The 20,659-nt window shown below is 37.7% G+C and overlaps 1 protein-coding gene and 2 pseudogenes across 1 annotated transcript; 2 read left to right on the top strand and 1 right to left on the bottom strand.

Moving 5' to 3' along the window:
- Positions 1-444: 444 nt before the first annotated feature.
- On the top strand, positions 445-1,390 carry LOC147358111 (olfactory receptor 52J3-like; annotated as a pseudogene).
- An 8,317-nt stretch (positions 1,391-9,707) lies between these two features.
- Positions 9,708-10,864, top strand: LOC147358110 (olfactory receptor 52E2-like; annotated as a pseudogene).
- A 1,125-nt stretch (positions 10,865-11,989) lies between these two features.
- Positions 11,990-17,961, bottom strand: LOC147358109 (olfactory receptor 52E2-like). The gene is made up of 3 exons (XM_086338177.1): positions 17,056-17,961; positions 14,586-14,678; positions 11,990-12,127 (listed from the first exon to the last, which is right to left on the bottom strand). Exons 1-3 carry the CDS (start codon positions 17,959-17,961, stop codon positions 11,990-11,992), a joined length of 1,137 nt encoding a protein of 378 aa, XP_086194303.1.
- Between the last annotated feature and the right edge of the window lie 2,698 nt (positions 17,962-20,659).

Raw genomic sequence — 20,659 nt, 5'->3', positions numbered from 1 at the left:
GTGGACCACATTCTGTCAGACCTCTCCACCATGATCCACCCATTTTGGGTGGCCCCACGTGCATGGCTTAGTTTCACTGAGTCAGACAAGGCTGTGGTCCTAATGTGATTAGATTGACTAGTTTCCTGTGAGTATGGTTTCAGTGTGTCTGCCCTCTGATGTCCTTTTGCAACACCTATCATCTTACTTGGGTTTCTCTTACCTTGGACGAGGGGTATCTCCTCACCGCTGCCCTTCCTGACCTTCAACGTGGGATAGCTTCTCAAGGCCCTTTTGCGCCCGTGCAGCCACTGCTTCTAATCCTTCCAAAGCAAAATTTTTCATTTCATATTATATTGAAGTGCTAAGTTAATCATTTTTTAAATAACCAATTCTTACTGAAATTTCTTTTTTTTCTTCCTCCTTCTAGTAGTGACAACTTTTCTTACTCTGTGATTTCGAAGGATGTCTTGTCACAATAGGAGCACTTTTCACCCAATCACATTTTCCTCATCAGAATCCCAGGTCTGGAAGAGGTCCATGGCTGGATCTTCCTCCCTTTCTGCTGTTTACTTTGTGGCTTTACTGGGCAGTGTCACAATTCTGCTGGTCATCAATATGGACCAGACTCTCTGGGAGCCCATGTTCTACTTTCTGGCCATCCTTTCACCAAGTGATTTGGCCCTTTCGACAAACTTCAGTACCCTGTATGCTGGGTATCTTCTGAGATTATCTTCTTCATGAAATTAATTTTGGAGATTGTGTGGCCCAGAAGTTTTGATCCATGCTTTCACTGGCATGAAGGCTGAGGTCCTCGTGGCCATGGCATTTGACTGTTGTGTGGTCATCTGTGCTCTACTCCACTACATAACCATCTTGACAGCCTGAGTGTTGCTGGGCATGAGTTTGTACACTTTAATTTGTCCAGTTCTGCTTACACTTACTTCCTATGATCTATCTCATCTACCCTCTACCCTTTTGCCAGGCTCATGTAATAATACTTCATTCCTACTGTGAGCACATGGGAATTGCAAAACTGTCCTGTGGAAACATTTATGTCAATGGTAATTATGGGCTCTTTGTGGTCTCTCTTTGTGGTCTCCTGTACCTAGTCCATGTTGGCATCTCCTATATTTGCATTCTCCATGCTATTTTCCATCTGCCATCCCAAGATGCAAGGCTAAATGCCCTAAGAACATGTGGCTCCCATGTTGCTGTCCTCTGTGTTTTCTATCTTCCCTCAGTCTTCTCCTTCATCACCCACCAATTTGGGCAAAACATACCCTGCTATATTCACATTCTTGTTGCCAATCTCTATTTGGTTATCCCACCCTCACTCGACCCCAAAATTTATGGTGTGAGGACCAAACGGATATGAGAACGAGTGCTCCATGCCTTTATTAAAATATAAGGGCTATTACTATGTTCATTAAAAAGCATTTTGATCCAGAAAGAAAACCTGTGTGTGATATTTCCAGAAAGATGGTGTGTCTAAATTTAGTGCTATCACATTCCATGTTGGGGATTTAATTCTGGCTCATTAATAATTCTATACTTTGAATAATCTTTAAAATATTTCAAGTTCAAGTACTGATTCCTATTGTGGAAGAAAGGACTGTTTGCATGATTTCACTTTGAATGTGGATAATATGTGCAACGACCTCTCCTAGCATAATGTTTCTTAATACTGTTTCACCCCCCAATTTCCCCTCTCAGCCTAACAAAAGAAAGACAAGGAAACATATAACAAGAAACTTTGTTACCATAACAAGGTTTTAAATATGTTATTGATATTATTTCTCTTAAATGCTAATTTTAATCAAACATATGAGGTATTTAAGTTGAAATAACCTACTCAGAGACAATGAGACTACCAGAGGCTTTTTTGTCTTTCTTAGAGTCCAAATTTATCACTTTAAATTCAATAATTTCTGGGGAATGGAATTGTGATTTTTAATTCATGTAAATGGTAGCACTGTGTATGACCTCACAGACAGTTTTTTCACTTATTATTAAACTTAGAGATATATCTATGCTAATACAAATAAGACATAGTTATTTCCTTTAAAACTTAATAGAATCTTTTATTTGCATTTTATTTTTCCTCATCTTTTGATGACATGAATAGTACTTTAGTTATTTTTAATTTAGAATCAATGTGACCTCTTTATGAATTATTTTTGTGCATATTTGAAAATTTTCTAAAGTTTCTATATTTGAAATTGTTAGAGAGTAGGCTAAAGACTAAAAAGTATTGCTTTCTTGGATTGTATTTCTTATTTATTGTAATTTCCTTCCCACCTCACCAATTTTTCTACCTAGCTTCTTAAAAGTCTCATTGCATGAGTTGAGTGCACTTGATATTAACACTTTCCTATATTAAAAAAAAAACACTTTCCTATAAACCCTTTTCATTTTACTACTTTATTTTTACATTAAATGTCATTGCTGCTGCTGCTGCTAAGTTGCTTCAGTCGTGTCCAACTCTGTGCGACCCCATAGATGGAAGCCCACCAGGCTCCGCCGTCACTGGGATTCTCCAGGCAAGAACACTGGAGCGGGTTGCCATTTCCTTCTCCAATGCGTGAAAGTGAAAGTGAAGTCGCTCAGTCGCGTCTGACTCTTAGCGACCCCATGGACTGCAGCTTATCAGGTTCCTCTGTCCATGGGATTTTCCAGGCAAGAGTACTGGAGTGGGTTGCCACTGTCCTCTCCAAATGTAGTCATTACCAATTATATTACCTATGGCACAACCTTCAATCACTTTCAAATTTAGGGCTCTGCATAGCTTTATTATATACCATCATGCCAAAATCTATTTTATTATTTGGATTTGTCTATGTGTGTTTATGTGTATGTATTAATTTTTACATTTTCTTCTAGTCTAACTGCAATTTGTTTTGGTGTAAAATGCAGGCAAGAAAATAAACACTCTTTTTCTATTCCTAACTTGTTTTATAACACAATTGAGTTATTAAAATTACACAATTGAATTGTACTTAATCTTTCTTCATATTGAATTTCAATTTATACAAGAATATGATTTTCATTAATAGAATAGGCTTGTCTACCTGTTCTTTACTCAATATCACAATGTTTTAATCACTACAGATTTGTAATATATTTGAATAAATTTCAGAGCTGATTATCCTTCTATAATTATCTTGCCCTCTTTTGTTCTTTATTATAATTTTTACAAAAAGTCTTGTCACTTTGCCATAGTTAACAATATCCTCATGGAATTTTGAGTTAACTTATTCTTGGATTCACTTACACAATATATTCATTTCTTAAAATATCAACTAATAATTAAATATTCTCCACACGTAGATAAGCACAGATGATAAGATGTTCCATGGTAATTTTGTACTGTGTCTACTTAGCTAAGCTAACATTCTATTTCCCAGAATCCTCTCCCCTACTACTTTTCAGTTTAGGGTTGGTTACATAAGAAATGCAGAAGCTGTGGGCACAAATGTGAAACGGTAGTCATTTTTTGTTCTACAGTTCTACACTTTACGGGCAATGACAGGTAAACAGTGATACTGCTGCTGCTGCTGCTGCTGCTAAGTCGCTTCAGTCGTGTCCGACTCTGTGCGACCCCAGAGACGGCAGCCCACCAGGCTCCCCTGTCCCTGGGATTCTCCAGGCAAGAACACTGGAGTGGGTTGCCATTTCCTTCTCCAATGCATGAAAGTGAAAAGTGAAAGTGAAGTCGCTCAGTCATGTCCTAGAGGGTTCTAATTTCTCCTCACTTCCCCCAGCTCCACGTCCAGCTCTCCATTCTACCAACCCTGCTGACAAAGTTATTTCAGGTTCACCACTAGATACTTTACTGCAAGTACACAGGTGCAGTAGCCGCAGGTTATAAGCCATCTTCCATAAGTTTCTATATCTTCTTCCTTTATGATTCCATCCCAGAAGCTGACTGTACCTAGCTTTCTGCAGAAAGCAACTCATTCATGTATACCTAATATGTTTAGCAAATTTGTTTTCAAAACTTTTCTAGTTCCTTCTACATTTGTATCAATTCCTGTGATAAATTCTTTACTTCTTATATTCATAGTAATTCTGAATCCTAACTGACATAAGTATATATGCATGTGTGTGTGTGTGTGTGTGTGTGTATACCAAGAGTAGCTTCTGGGTAAAAAGTTCTTAAGAATGCAAGTTTAGGATTAGTTCCTTATTCAATTAAAGTCATTAAGATCCCTGTTGGTAATGAGGACACTAGTGGTGTAGGGGATGCAGTGACAAAATTGTTGTGTATATTATCCCTCTAGACTTCCTTAACCAAGTGCTTAAAAAAAGGCAAGGCTCTCAATGTCCAAGTATTTCTGCCAAAGAAGATTTTGATAAGAATAAAGACAATATAGATTTGGCTTTTTGTGAAAAAATAAGCTGGAGAACCTGAATAAAGGAAATAATGAGCTCAGGGTTTTAAATATCCAGCCCAAGATCCAGGTAAGAAAATGGAAATCATTTTTGACTATCAAATGGTAACCCACTCCAGTGTTCTTGCCTGGAGAATCCCAGGGACGGTGGAGCCTGGTGGGCTACCGTCTATGGGGTCACACAGAGTCGGACACGACTGAAGTGACTTAGCAGCAGAGAAATACACATCTCTTACTAGTCCATTCATTGGGAAGAAGTAGAGTTCTAAGAATTGAAATGACATTATATGAGTATACCCCAGTGAAGTAAATCCTGAGTTCTGCCAAACCTCTCACGATTTGAAGCAGCTCTTCTTCTCTTGTTTGAAGTTTATTGTCTCCCCTTGTCCAAAGAAAATGTGATACTCTCCCCTGACATAGATGAATTAAAGTATATTGCTTATCTATCCCATAAGCTATTCCCATCATTTCTTACTATCTCTAGAATTATGCTCTCTAATACAAATAAACTGTGGGTCACCTATTACTTCAAGTTTTGTAATCATCACTTTACAAAAGCTAAAGCAAAATGAAATTAATTTGGTAGAATATTTAATAAAACATAATATGCAAATATTATTTAAATATAAATTCAACATAAAATATCAATTAAATACTTTACTTTCTTTAAATATTCCAAGCAAATCTTAATTCAGTACTTTACATTTAAAACACAGATTGTTTCATTCACTAAATTTTCAATGACTGAAATAAAATGCAGCCTTAGAAAAACAAAGCAAAATATAGTGTTGAACTGAAATTTTTTTATACTGCTTCAGACTTTAAATTAAATGAATAAATATTAAAATTAAGTTCTTCTGTTGCATTTGCCAGATTTCAGATGTTCAGTAGTCATGTATGGCTGGTGTCTAACATAATTCTAGACCTATAACTGGAATCAAATGGCAGCAGACTTTAAGGAATAAAATCTACTAACCAAAAGAATTGAAAGATTTTGTCACTTTGTACAGATAGAAACTGGGGAACATATGCCTTAGAATTTAGAATGAATTCTAAGACTATTTGATTTGAGTAGAAGGAAAATGACATTTCAAGAGACTGAATTTTAAAATGAGGATGTTAAAATGAGATTCTAGATTCAATGTTTTCAGGAGTGGCTCTAAGACTATTTGGTTGGTTGACTAAAACCTGGACTCACTGATGGCCTGCAGCAAATGTAATTGAAATGCCAGTATTTTCTTGGAGAACCTGCAAAAAGAGTTTCCAATGATTTCAGGGAGCACAGAAATTTCAAGTGGATTTATCATGTAATTTCTACTCAACCAGCCCCCATCTCTATTCTCAGAGGGCCTAGGAAACTTTCTTTTCACTATGGCTGCGATAAATAATATTCATGAAGAGAACCCAGGAAACCAGGAAAATATCCCTTTTGACTAATTTCTGTAAGCCAGGAAAGATATCATACATTTTTGCTGCAAAACTACTTTCTGAATTCAATCTTGAAACAGTTCTAAAACATAAAGCCCATTGAACTGGAAGCTGTATTTCTTTGAGGAAAAATTCTGTTAAATCACTAAATACATACTAGTCTTCTTGAAAGGGACATGGGATCATTTATCATCAAGACTGTGGATTGGAAAGGGGACCAGCTAGAGTCTTGGTGAGGCCAGGGGAGGAGTGGACTGGACACTGGTCCTGAACTGATACTAATATCTGGAGAAGCAAAATGCCACTGTGGTTCACTATTCAGAGTAGGGGCACATGAAGGTCTGGCAATCAATGGAGTTTTGACTGGTGCCCATCTCATAGTGAACCACAGGTTCTTGTAACCTATCATAGAAAACAATAGCACATTCACAGATGCTGTGTGTTAGTCACTCAGTAATGTCTGACTCTTTGCAACCCCATGGACTTCAGCCCACCAGACTCCTCTGTCCATGGGATTGCCTAAGCAAGAATGCTGGAGTGGGTTGCCATTTCCTTCTCCAGGGGATCTTCTCGACCTAGGGATCAAACCAGGTCTCCTGCATTGCAGGTGGCTTCTTTACTGTCTTGAGCCACAAGGGGAGTCTCTATATTCATAGATAAATTGCAGAAATTAGTTCTACCATTAAGAAATTAAAATGTTTACTCCTGCAACATCTCCATTGCACTTGTTTCTCAACTATACGAAAGACAGACTGATCTTGGGTAGAATCCGTGGTGCTTGGGTTCAATCACATTATTATGCTTTCTTTGAGGAGGTTAAGAGTTCTCATGATTCCAGGAAAGGAATATAGTTGGTTCACTTAGGCTCAGGTGCATATCACTGATTTTGAATAACTGGTATCCTTATCCCCAGAAAAGGGCAGAAATATCTAATGGATTTTTCTGCTTAGTGTAGGACCTGGCTTAAAACAGGAACTTCTAGACCCTTCAGTCTTTAATGAATGTCTCTCAAGGCAGTTTCATTTAGAGGCTTTCCTTTGGGGAGAATCTTATTAAGGATAAAAATTTCATTCTCTATTTGAGCATACATGAAAATGTAGAGATGAAGATAGACTCAGAAGCACTTAATGTGCACAGTTTGGTCAGTCTATCACACCTTTCCCCAACCCACAGACAGAATGACAGACAGAGGGGAAGAAAGGAGAAAAGACAGAAGGGCCAAAAAAAGGGGGAGAGCAGTAGGGCTGAGATTTGAGTTCATGACATGATGTTCAATATTTACATATAATAGAAAAAAATCACTTTATAACTAACCCCTGTTTGCATTTTCATCTTTTTAATCATTATAAGGTCAGATGTCTCAACCTAGGTAGATTTTTCATTGATTCATATCAGAATGAAGTACAAAAAGAGAAAAAAATCCTAGGTGTGTCTTCTCATATCCCAGTGCTAAAGTGGTTATAACTGAGCCCTTGTGGCTCAGCTGATAAAGAACCTGCCTTCAATGCAGGAGACCTGGGTTTGATCCCTGGGTTGGGAAAATCCCCTGGAGAAGAAAAAGGCTACCCACTCCAGTATTCTGGCCTGGAGAATTCTGTGGACTGTATAGTCCATGGGGTTGCAAAGAGTCAGACACGACTGAGTGACTTTCACTCACTCACTCAGTCACTCACTCGTGTGTGTGTGTGTGTGTATATATATATATATATGTGTATGCACACACACACACACACACACACACATATATATATATAGCAACAGTAGAAATAGAGAAATAGTCTGGTGCATTTCTTTCTGATCACAGCTATGTACCAGGCAAATGAAGGATCAACCCCATATTCAAAGAGTATTGTGCTATATAAACAGTTCCCAGCATGTATGGATACTAGAGGAGAAAAACAACAAACAAAAATTATGTCTCCAAAGTCATAAGGTTTTGCTAATGTATTTCCCTGTACACTCTTGGCTTTTGACACTACTGAGGTCCAGAGTTTTCAGGTTCTAGTTCCTTGGACAGGCATGTATTGTATATCAGAAAACTAATGATTTCCTGAAAACATAAGGAATTCCCCACATGAGTTAAAATTCCTGAGACAGGCAGTAAACCTTGGGTCTACTTCATAATTATCTCCGTCACTCAAAACTTAAGACTCTTTCAGGAAACTAAATATTTAAGGTATATCTTTCTTTTTATCAAAGAAATCTTATAGAGTACTTATATTTTATTACTTATTTAAACAACAGAATACAAAAATATCAATTAAAATAATTTCTAAATTGCACTTTAAGCTCACCATTCAAAAAAATTCCTTATGTATTTAAATATGTATTTAAAATTCACTTAACCGATATGCCAGGCTCAGTACTATATCTCTTCCTGTCTCTCTAAATTTATAAGACATTTACTCCTTTTTTTCTATTTACCTAAATCTACTTCTGAATCTTTCTGAATTACTCTTCTCTTACCTTTAAAAACATTATTGTAAACCACTCTAGACCTAATCTATGAGAGATGAGAGATTCACTTTTGCTGTCATTTATTATTCCCCAGAATTTAGACTAATACAGATTCTCCTTAAATACCAGAAAAAATATTTCTTAACAATAATTTGTGTAAAAACTACTTGTATTTATTTTGCCATTTGCAAAAGTAAGTAAACTTTTACCACAGCATATATGTGTTTGTCTGTGAGTGCATATAGTTGATGTTTGAAAAACATGGGTTTCAACACGGTCACTATACCACCTATGGTTAATTGAATTCACAGGTGCAGAACCAAAGATACATATGGTTGACTACAGAGTGATATGTGGAATTTTGACTGCATGGGAGTCAGTACCCCTAACATATGCATCGTTCAAGGGTCAAATATAGGTAGCTGTGCATACATACATACCAATCTACATAGAGAGAGAAAGAGAGTTATATAATTATATATGTATGTGTATATATATATATATACACACACAGTTATTTATTTCATATATATATATATGTATATATACAAATCTTCAGCTAGCCATAGCTCTCGATAAACCCATCATAAGTCAAAAATGCATTTAATACATCTAACCTACCAAACATCATAGTTGGGCCTAGCCTATCTTAAACCAACTCAGCACACAGTTACATTAGCCTACAGTTGGACAAAATCATCTAACACAGTGCTTTTTGTAACACATGTTGAATATCTTATGTAATTTATTGAATACTATACTGAAAGTGAAAAACAGAATGGTTGTGTGGGTACAGGATAGTTTTAAACACGTAAGTTGCTTCTATTTATATATATACACACATATTGAGAGAGAAAATTGGAAGATCTCACTGTTTACAACATCATATAACTTCTGCATAAATATCTATTCAGTTATAAAGAAGATATTTGAGATTAAACAAGGAGTTATTTGATAAGAAACAATGTTTGGTTGCCACTCCTGTAACTTTTTCTGCCCAACAATGATTGCATTTTTAGTCCTCCAGCCTCCTTTCTTAGCTCTCCATGCTCTTGGCAGAAAACACACATTTTAAAGCTATGGGGCATAATCAATGATGTGTCACAAAGAAGAAATTCTAGTAGAATTATTCTCAAGATTATTCAATATCCTACTTTTCAGTCTCATCTTCCTTCCCTCCCTCTCTTGTTTCTATGAAACAAAGATTTAGAGTAATAAAATTCAGTTTTCTTTAAACTCCAATTATAAGTTTTCTTAAAGTAGAAGATTTCAATCAATCTGATAAAACAACAACAACAACAAGTTTACTGAGGAGTTTTTTTCTATATTGGGATAAACAGATAATTGCTTCTTTCCAGTACCGGTAAAGATCATGGTAACAGACCGGGACCTCCCAACATGGATCAGCATACATTTGCCATGAACGCATTATATGAAACCACAAGCAAGATGCCTCTTTCCAATGGCACTGAGTTTCACCCCTCCTCCTTCCTGTTGCTGGGAATCCCAGGACTGACAAACATTCACATCTGGACTGGCTTTCCTTTTTGTGCTGTGTATCTGATCACACTCATAGGCAACTTCACCATCTTGTCTGTCATTCAGACTGAGCACAACATTCACCAGCCTATGTTCTGCTTCCTGGCTATTCTGGCTACCATTGACTTGGGGCTGTCCACAGCCACCATCCCTAAGATGCTGGGCATATTCTGGTTCAGCTGCAGGGAGATAATTTTTGATGTCTGCCTCACTCAAATGTTTTTCATTCACATCTTTACTGACATGGAGTCCTTCTTGCCATGACTTATGGCCGTTATGTAGCTATCTGTAACCTTCTTCATTACAGCATTTCTGACTGGACTTCCCTGGTGGCTCAGTCAGTAAAGTGTCTGCCTATAATGCGGGAGACCTGAGTTCAATCCCTGGGTTGGGAAGATCCCCTGGAGAAGGAAATAGCAACCTACTCCAGTACTCCTGCCTGGAAAATTCCATGGATGGAGGAGACTGGTAGACTCTGGTCCATGGGCTTGCAAAGAGTCGGACATGACTGAGCACCTTCACTTGTTCATTATAGCACAATCCTTACTAACAAGATAGTATCTCTTATTGGTTTGGGGGTGATAGGGAGATCAGTCCTCTGTGTATTTCCTTTTGTATTCCTCATCTTGCAACTGCCCTTTTGTGGACACCGAGTCATCCCCCACAGGTACTGTGAGCACATGGGTCTTGTTCGTCTGGCCTGTGCAAGGATCAGGGTCAACACCATATATGGTCTGGGGACCATTGCTCTCCTGGGATTTGACATAATGGCCATTGCTCTCTCCTATGTTCAAATTTTTCATGCTGTTTTCCATCTCTCCTCCTGTGAGGTCAGACTCAAGTCTCTCAGCACCCGTGGTTCCCATGTATGCATAAGTCTAACCTTTTATACCCCAACCCTCTTCTCTTTTATGACACATTGGTTTGGCTGAAATGTTCCCTGCTACATCCATGTTCTTCTGGCCAATCTCTATGTTGTTATTCCACCAATGCTTAACCCTGTCATCTATGGAGTTAGGACCAAGCAGATTCATGAAAGAGTGCTCAGAATATTCATCCCAAAATAAATAGCAAATGAATACCTCCAGTTTTGGTCCAAAAGATTAAATGTTAACATGTATACATCTGAGAAATGAAGAGAGGCCTTGAAAACGGCAAATAGGTGCAGCCATGATTACTTACTGGAAAGGATGTCTTTTAAATGTGGATCTCATCTATTTAGGGAGTGAGAGAATAACCTTTGAATTCTAAATAGTGTGAGTGAGTGAACATTCTATATGATTATTGGAAGGTGGACAAGAGAGATATGTTCATGATTTCCAAGATTTACGTCATGTCTTTTGTGACTAGGTCAAATAACAGAAGATATTTTTCTATTTTCACTATGGGTACCAGGTATTCCTCCTCCTCTCCTCTTCCTTTTTCTCTCTACCTCTTTTTTTTTCCCTAGAAAAAGTCATTTTAATTTCAGTATTCAAGTGAGTTTTATGACCTCTTGAAAAAATAAATTTTCTTTTAAATTACTTATGGGGTTGTCATCCTAATCACTTTAGTATTTGGATCTTCTAAAATTCTTAACCCAGCCCTGAATACAAAGACTCTAAGAACAAAGGGTTAAGGAATCAAAGATGAAAGATAGTATACTCACAACTTTTTATACCCCAAAAGTTTTGACATTCTGCAAGAGTATGCCGTTTCCCAAACACTAACTTAACTACAAGGTTTCATAACTTTCATAACTAAGGTTTTATTAGCTGGGATTTGAAGCTCAATAATAATACTGCCAGTTAATGTGAAACTCAATCATGAAGACTTGAGATTTTTGTTTTATGAAAACAGAGAATTGAAATTCTTTTATGCCATAAATGTGCATTCAGAGTCCATGAACTATGCTCTGCTTTTATTTACGGATAGAATATTTTTCTGTCAGACCCCATTCTTCCCATTTCTTGGTAGAAACATGGTATGGAGTACTTCTTTTGGCTTCCTGCTAGTGCATAGGACACTATTGCACAACCCACTCGCAGTGCCTACCAGCCCTGCTGTAGGACATGATTTCTCCTGGTGCTGTTCTTCACTTCATATCCTGTACTTGATGGGAGTATGTGACATGCTGCTCCGACACTATTCAATTAGTGTTTGTCTTTATACTGGTGCCCTTGCTTACTGCATATTTCACTTACAGCAGCAGTTTAAGGGGCTCGGCAGAGCTGGAGGAACCATGCATTCAGGAGGCATGTGCAGTTGATAACAGACCAGTTTACATGCCTTATGAAGGTAGTCAGGAGACAGATCTGTAGTCTTGCCTGTCTATATTCTGATACCATGAGCTAACGAAAGAACAAGGTTTAGGGGGTCTTGCTGTGCTAATGGGATTCCCAGGTGGCTAAGTTCATAAAGAACCTGCCTACAATGCAGAAGACATCAGAGATACAGGTTCAATTCCTGGGTTGGAAAGATCCCCTGAAGGAGGGCATAGAGACCCACTCCAGTAATCTTGCCTGGAGAATCCCATGGACAGAGGAGCCTGGTGGGCTACGGTCCATAGGTCACAAAGAGTTGGACATGACTGAAGTGACTGAGCAAAAATCCTGCTCATCCTTGGGTCAACTGACCTTGTAATTTCTTTTTAAACTAGTTGCCTTAATAATCCTATGGTAAGTAGGTTTGATCACTCATCTTTCTGAGGTCAGGTGCTTGATTTAAACACAGAGTCACATATTTCTGAAATCTTTCAGCATCATGATGATTGGGACATAAACTCTGCGTTGAGAAGTTTGAAAAAAACCTTTATACATCATTTTCACTTCCTAGTTCTTTTTATGAAACTAAAATTCCTGATTGGAAAAGCAAAATTTTTTCTAGATACAAGGATGAAATTTTAAGAAGTGTTTTGAATTAATTGTGGAAGCTATAAACAATTTCATTGTCCCCAATGTCAGAATTTGAAAAAAAAAAAAAGATTTTGTTTTACCCCAGTCTAGCTCGCTCTTTATTCTCTTTCTTCTTTTCTTTCTCCTCTTCCTTCTTCTGATGCTCATCTTTACTTTTTTCCTCTATCCTCCAAATTTCTGTCAGTCAGTTCAGTTCAGTCACTGAGTCTTGTCCAACTCTTTGCAACCTCATGGACTGCAGCACACCAGGCTTACCTGTCCATCACCAACCCCCAGGGCTTGCTCAAACTCACGTCCATTGAGTCGGTGATGCCATCCAACCATCTCATTCTCTGTTGTCTCCTTCTCTCTTGCCTTCAATCTTTCCCAGCATCAGGGTCTCTTTCAATGAGTCAGCTCTTCACATCAGGTGGCCAAAGTATTGGAATTTCAGTTTCAACATCAGTCCTTCCAAAGAATATTCAGGACTGATTTCTTTTAGGATTGATTGGTTTGATCTCCTCCCTGTACAAGGGACTCTCAAGAGTCTCCACCAACAACACAGTTCAAAAGAATTGAACACAGTTCAATTCTTCGGCGCCCAGTCTTCTTTATGGTCCAACTCTCACATCCATACATGACTACTGGAAAAACAACAGCTTTTACTAGATGGACCTTTGTTGGCAGAATAATGTCTCTGCTTTTTAATATGCTGTCTAGGTTGGTCATAGTTTTTCTTCCAAGGAGCAAGTGTCTTAATTTCATAACTCCAGTCACCATCTGCAGTGATTTTAGAGCCCCCCAAAATAAAGTCTGTCACTGTTTCTGGTGTTTCCCTATCTATTTGCCATGCAGTAATGGGACCAGATGCCATAATTTTAGTTTTTTGAATGCTGAGGCAATGGTAAACCTCTTCTTGCCTTGAGAACGCCATGAAGAGTGTAAAAAATTTCTTCAGCCTTTTTCAATATGTCTTACTATAGCTCTCTCTCTCTCTGCCTTACCCACCTCTTCCTAACCTAATTTAGTTCTCCATTTCATTTACACTCAAAGTACAAACAACTTTTTTCTTATTGGTTTTAATGAGTAGTTGACTAATTGGGTTAGTAGAGTAATTAGACACAGGAAGTATAAGTAAAGGAAAGCAGTCAAGTAAATGAAAAATTCACTTCTATAAATACTAGAAATTCTGTATGTTTAAAATTAAATACATATCCATCTCATTAAAATATTTCTTAAACAGTTTATCTCATTTCACATGCTAGCAAAGTAATGCTCAAAATTCTCCAAGCCAGGCTTCAACAGTACCTGAACTGAGAACTTGTAGATGTTGAAGCTAGATTTAGAAAAGGCAGAGGAATCAGAGATCAAATTGCCAACATCCACTGGATCACAGAAAAAGCAAAAGAATTCCAGAAAAACATCTATTTCTGCTTCATTGACTACACTAAAGTCTTTGATTATGTAGATCACAACAAACTGTGGAAAATTCTTAAAGAGATGGGAATACCAGACCACCTTACCTGCCTCCAGAGAAACCTGTGTGCAGGTCAAGAAACAACAGTTAGAACTAGACATGGAACAATGAACTAGTTTAAAATTGGTGAAGGAGTTCATCAAGCCTGTCTATTGTCATCCTGCTTATTTAACTTATATGCAGAGTACGTCATGTGAAATGCCAGGCTGGATGAAGCTCAAGCTGGAATCAAGATTGCTGGGAGAAGTATCAACAACCTCAGATATCAATGCCACCCTAATGGCAGAAAGTGAGAGAGGAAAAACAGAGCCCCTTGATGAAGGTGAAAGAGGCTTAAAGTTGGCTTAAAACTCAACATTCAAAAAAATGAAGATCATGGCACCCACTCCCATTATTTCTTGGCAAATAAAAGGGGAAACAATGGAAACAGTAAGAGACTTGATTTTCCTGGGCTCCAAAATCACTTAGGATGGTGACTGCAACCATGAAATGAAAAGACACTTGCTCCTTGGAAGAAAAGCTATGATTAATCTAGACGGCATATTAAAAAGCAGAGACATCACTTTGCTGACAAAGGTTCATATAATCAAAGCTATGATTTTTTCAACAATCATGTACAGATGTGAGAGTTGGAACATAAAGAAAAAGGCTTGGCGCCGAAGAATTGATGTTTCAAACTGTGGTGCTAGTGAAGACTCCCTTGGACTTCAAGAAGATCAAGCCAGTGAATCCTAAAGGAATCATCCCTGAATATTCATTGGAAGAACTGATATTGAAGCTGAAGCTCCAATGCTTTGGCTACCTGATGCGAAGAGCTGAATCATAGGAAAAGACCCTGATGCTGGGAAATACTGAGGGCAGGAGGAGAAGGGGCAACAGAGGATAAAGTGGTTGGATGGCATTAAAGACTTAATGGACATGAGTTTGAGCAAACTCCAGGAGACAGTGAAGGACAGGGAAACCTGTAGTGCTGCAGTCCATGAGGTCACAAAGAGATGGACATGACTGAGCGACTGAACAACATCAATACAAATTGATGAATGTGCTAATTAACCTGACTTTGGTAATCATTCACAATGTGTACATATATAATATCATCACATGCATACATATAAAAATCACTTTGTATAAGCTAAATACAGACAATTTTTATTTGTCAAGCATACTTTCGTAAAGCTGGATAGCCTGAGTTAATTTAGAATTTGATATCCTCCAGATAGCCTTAAAAATAAAGTGGGGTAAAACTATTTTTAGCAAAGAAAAACAAAAACTCACCACCAACAGAACTGCATAAAGGAAATAAGACCTAAGTTTATGTAAGAAGGAACACATACCAGTAGAAACAGTAGATATCGGGAACATTTAAATGGAAATTTACTGTCCTACATACTTATATGTATATGAGTTTTAAATTTTATAAGAAGTAACTTAAACCAACAATAGTATATGTCAGAAAGCAGATACATGGACTAAATTTTTTCTAAGATCATTTACTAAACAGAAAGTGATAAGATTGTTCATTTATATTAAGATTTGATAAGTTGTTTGGGCATTTGTAGGGCAATGGCTAAAGTAATTTTAAAGTTATTTATAAAATAAATGCAAATGAGACTTACGATATTAATAAACATAATTCAGAGAGCAAAAGTTTTGCTGTGAAAGATCTATAGTTCAGGTTGAAGTAATAATGGCAAACATAAGATAATAATTTAACAAAACAAGTAGCTGTAATTGTGTCAAATATGCTTGAAATAGTAGCATACTTAAGATACTAAAATTGCCAGACTGGTTTAAATATAAATTGTTTCATATGTGAAAAATGAAACAATTATCAGGATATTAAGAGGCTGAAAGAAAAAGGATGACTAAATGAGTTTTTATGACTAATTTTAAACTCTACAAGTTCCACAGTCATAGAAAGTGACACAGTCACCATTTTATTCCTGGTAGTTATGAAAATAGACATGCAAAGTGATTATAATTATATTGAGAGAAGAAAGAAGCTCAGTAAAACACCAAGTGACCCACCAAAAATGGATACATTAAAAACTTCTGACATAAACATATCAACCAGATATTGAGAAAAAATAAAGAAAAATGATATAATCTACTTGATGCAACTACAAGGGACAAAGAATATGCAGCACTGAATGCTGATAAGTGGTCTGAAGAGCTGATGGAAATTAAATGCAATTCAGTTCAGTTTAGTTCAGTCACTCAGTCATGTCCAACTCTTTGTGACCCCATGGACTGAAGCATGCCAGGCTTCCCTGTCCATCACCAACTCCCGGAGCTTACTCAAACACATGTTCATCGAGTCAGTGATGCCATCCAACCATCTTATCCTCTGTCATCCCCTTCTCCTCCTGCCCTCAATCTTCCCAGCATCAGGGTCTTTTCCAAATGTCGGTTCTTCACATCAGGTGGCCAAAGTATTGGAGCTTCAGCTTCAGCATCAGTCCTTCCAGTGAATATTCAGGACTGATTTCCTTTAGGATTGACTGGTTTGATCTCCTCCCTGTACAAGGGACTCTCAAGAGTCCTCTCCAACACCACAGTTCAAAAGCATCAATTCTTCTGTGCTCAGCTTTCTTTATAGTCCAACTTTCTCATCCATACATGATTCCTGGAAAAACCATAGCTTTGACTAGATGGACCTTTATAGGCAAAGTAACTTCTCTGTTTTTTAGTATGTTGTCTAGGTTGGTCATAGCCTTTCTTCCAAGAAGCAAGCATCTTTTAATTTCATAGCAGTTAAATATTTACAAAAGAGACCCAATATAGATGCATATTTAGCATAATTTTTATGAAAAAAGTATTTTCTACATTTCATGAAATTGCATATTTAGCCTCATATGAGTTAGATATCATTCTTTTTTCTTTGTTTCAGTTTTAATATTTTCTTTACATGGTCATAGATCTGCTTAGTTCTGACTCCATCTATGACAGGGTTGAGCATTGGCAGTACTATGACATAAAGATTGGCCAGGAGTATATGGATATAGCGGGGAACATTTTGTCCAAGGCGATGTGTCATGAAGGAAAAGAGGGCTGGTGTATAGAAAGCAAGAATCACAAAAACGTGAGAACCACAGGTGCTGAGGGACTTGAGCCTGGCTTCATGGGAAGGAAGATGAAAAATGGCATGGAGTATCTGAATATGAGAAAGGGCAACGGCTATGATGTCAAACACTAGATTACAAATTGCACATAAGCCATAAATTATATTGATCTTGATACTGGCACAAGATAGGTGAGCAAGACCCATGTGTTCACAATATGTATGAGGGATGACATAACTCCCACAGAATGGCAATCGTAAAATGAGAAATACAAACGGAATCACAAAAATAAATGCCCTCCCTAAAACAGCAAGGCCAATCTCAGAAACAACCCTGTTGGTGAGGATGCTGCTATATTGGAGGGGGTTGCAGATGGCTACATAGCGGGCATAAGCCATTGCCAAGAGGACTGCTGACTCCATAAGTGCGAAGCTGTGAATGAAAAACATCTGGGAGAGACATGCTTCAAAGAGGATCTCCTTGAGACCAAACCAGATCCCAAGCATCTTAGGGATGGTAGCTGTGGAGAGACACAAGTCAATGGCAGCCAACATGGCCAGGAAGTAGAACATAGGCTGGTGTAGACTGCTCTCAGCCTGGATCACAAATAGGATAGTGAAATTCCCTATCAGTGCTGTCAGGTACACAGCACAAAAGGGGAAGCCAATCCAGATGTGGAGTGTTTCCAGTCCTGGGATTCCCAGCAACAAGAAGAAGGAGGGGTGAAACTGGGTATCACTGGGAAGGGACATCCTGCTGGACAATGCATATGTCTTCAGAACTGTAGACTCACACAGTCTATAGGCCACCAGATAGTTTTCTGTAGCTTTAACGACCTAAAGGTAGTATAAGAATACTTCATTAGTTACCTTCTCTCATTATCACAGTCATCACCAAGAGACAACCCTCATTTTGACCATTTAAAAATTCTGCAATCTCTAAATACAGTTATGGATATGAATTCCACTTGATTGAATGGCAACACAAGCCTTAATACACAGGATGGATAATAACATTTCAAAAAACATGTGGATTCATCAAAATTTATAACAAAATATTAAAAATTACTTTAAAAATTAAATGGATTCATTCATTAGTATTTAGTCATGAATATTATAAAATAAGGTAGGAATAATAGTGAAAACAGCAACATCAACTACCAATTATTGAGGTTCTCCTACTATTTGTAAGACTCTTTACAAAAATTACACTTAATATTTAAAAAAAAACACCTTTTAAGAAGAGTACATTTTACATATAAGTTGTCTATAATTCAATGTGTTTAAAAGATTTATCAGAAGTTTAAAATGTTTTCAAAGGAATATCTGGGAGATTAAGCTAAAAAAGAAAAGTAGTGAAAGAAAAAGGAAGAAAAATAGAAATAAAAGCTATGCCTTGTCTATGTTTTACTGCACACAAACACATAATATTCCACACATATTATACAAATACACAATCATTTTTAAAATTCACAACATCTACCTGAATAAAATATGTTAGTATTTCTCATTTACAGCTGAGTCAGTTACAATTTTAGGAGTTTAAACTAGATGTCAAATGCCAATCAAAAATGAGAGAGACAAAAAATTAGGAATATTGTTGAATTAGGCACATGACAATTCGATCATTTTCAAGGTTCCCTATATCTTTCTTTACATTTTCATGTACTTTGCTTATAACATTTGATAGGAGATTTCCAAAGCATCTATGCATTCATGTGTTTAATTATTTTGTAGTGAAAAGTTGCTCTTCTGATTATTTGAAGATTCCATGGCAGCAATACTAATTACGACCACATTTTCAGTAAGTGAAGGATATTATCTAGGTGCTGATATAAAGAGTGGAAAAAAAGAGTGTAATAAACATGATTGCAGGAAGCAGTTGAGTATGAATGGTAAACCTGAAGAGAAGCAAAGTTAGCAGAAGGAGGCACTCTGTGGCAGTTGTGACAGAAATAAAGGCTATTTCCCTGGGGTTATGTCATTATGACAGACTTGTAAGTACTTTCAAAGGGTGTGGCAATGAATGGCAGGAGGAGTGAAAGTAGAATTCATTTATGGAGGCGAGTTGTTCTGTGAATCCCATGGGTGAATATAAGCAAAAAATCAAAAACATTTTCCTTTCTTTTCCAGTATACAAATATGCAACAGTTTAAAAGCTAATGAAAGTTTACTTTGAGTACTAAAGGGTAGATTTGATTGCTAAATGGTAAAAATAAGCTACTTCTCTCTCTTTTCTAAGAAGGAAGGAATAATACTATATTATTTGATTGATAATAATTTAAGCGAAAACTATATCTCCCTGGACGTATATAATCATACCCCATGGGCCCACTCCAGTACTCTTCCTGGAAAATCCCATGGACAGAGGAGCCTGGTAGGCTGCAGTCCATGGAGTCGCAAAGAGTCGGGCACTACTGAGCGACTTCACTTTCACTTTTCACTTTCATGAGCACTGGAGAAGGAGATGGCAACCCATTCCAGTGTTCTTGCCTGGAGAATCCCAGGGACGGGGGAGCCTCGTGGGCTGCCGTCTATGGGGTCGCCCAGAGTCAGACACGACTGAAGCGACTTAGCAGCAGTAGCAGCAGCATGGTGGTACAGAAGGTAAATATCAGGAAAGTAGTCAGAAAGTGGTATGATTAAACCAAGTGGAAGACACATATAGACAAGGAATACACACACACACACACACACACACATACACACACACAAATTAGAGTAGAAACAAGGAATATACAGAAAGGAGTAAGATCTGACTTGTCAGCTATATAAACTTTAATTTTCCTATGGACATTAAATAGTTTTGCTTCAGTCAGTCAGTTCAGTTGTTCAGTTGTGTCTGACTCTTTGCAACCCCATTGACTGCAGCACACCAGGCCTCCCTGTCCATCACCAACTCCCAGAGTTTCCTCAAACTCATGTCCATTGAGCCAGTGATGCCGTCCAACCATCTCATCCTCTGCCATCCCCTTCTCCTCCCTCCTTCAATCTTTCCCAGCATCAGTCCTTTTCAAATGAGTCAGTTCTTCAGATATATAAACTTTAACGCTCCTGTGGACATTCAATAGTTTTGCTTAGCTGATTGTTAAAGAACAAATTTTGCAAAACCCCAAGAACAACATGTAATATCTATGGGCATGTGAAAGTGGGAGGGGATAGTAAAGGTAGTCTTTACCTGTTGACATGCCTTCAGGAATTACAAAAGTTTAGATGGGACAACAGTTTACAAAGATGGATGTGTTGAAGGAAGGGTTGTTAGTGATCTTGGTTCTTGTCACTGAAATTGAGGACACCTACAATCTTATGTTTGCTGCTGCTGCTGCTAAGTCGCTTCAGTCGTGTCTGACTCTGTGCGACCCCATAAATGGCAGCCCACGAGGCTCCCCCGTCCCTGGGATTCTCCAGGCAAGAACACAAGTGGGTTGCCATTTCCTTCTCCAATGCATGA

Source organism: Bos grunniens, chromosome 15, assembly GCF_055505025.1.
Source record: "Bos grunniens cultivar Pamir isolate PY7600 chromosome 15, Bosgru_T2T1.0, whole genome shotgun sequence".
NCBI lineage: Eukaryota > Metazoa > Chordata > Mammalia > Artiodactyla > Bovidae > Bos > Bos grunniens.
Note: the sequence above shows the minus strand (reverse complement) of the source record. Positions and strands in the feature narration are given on the sequence as shown.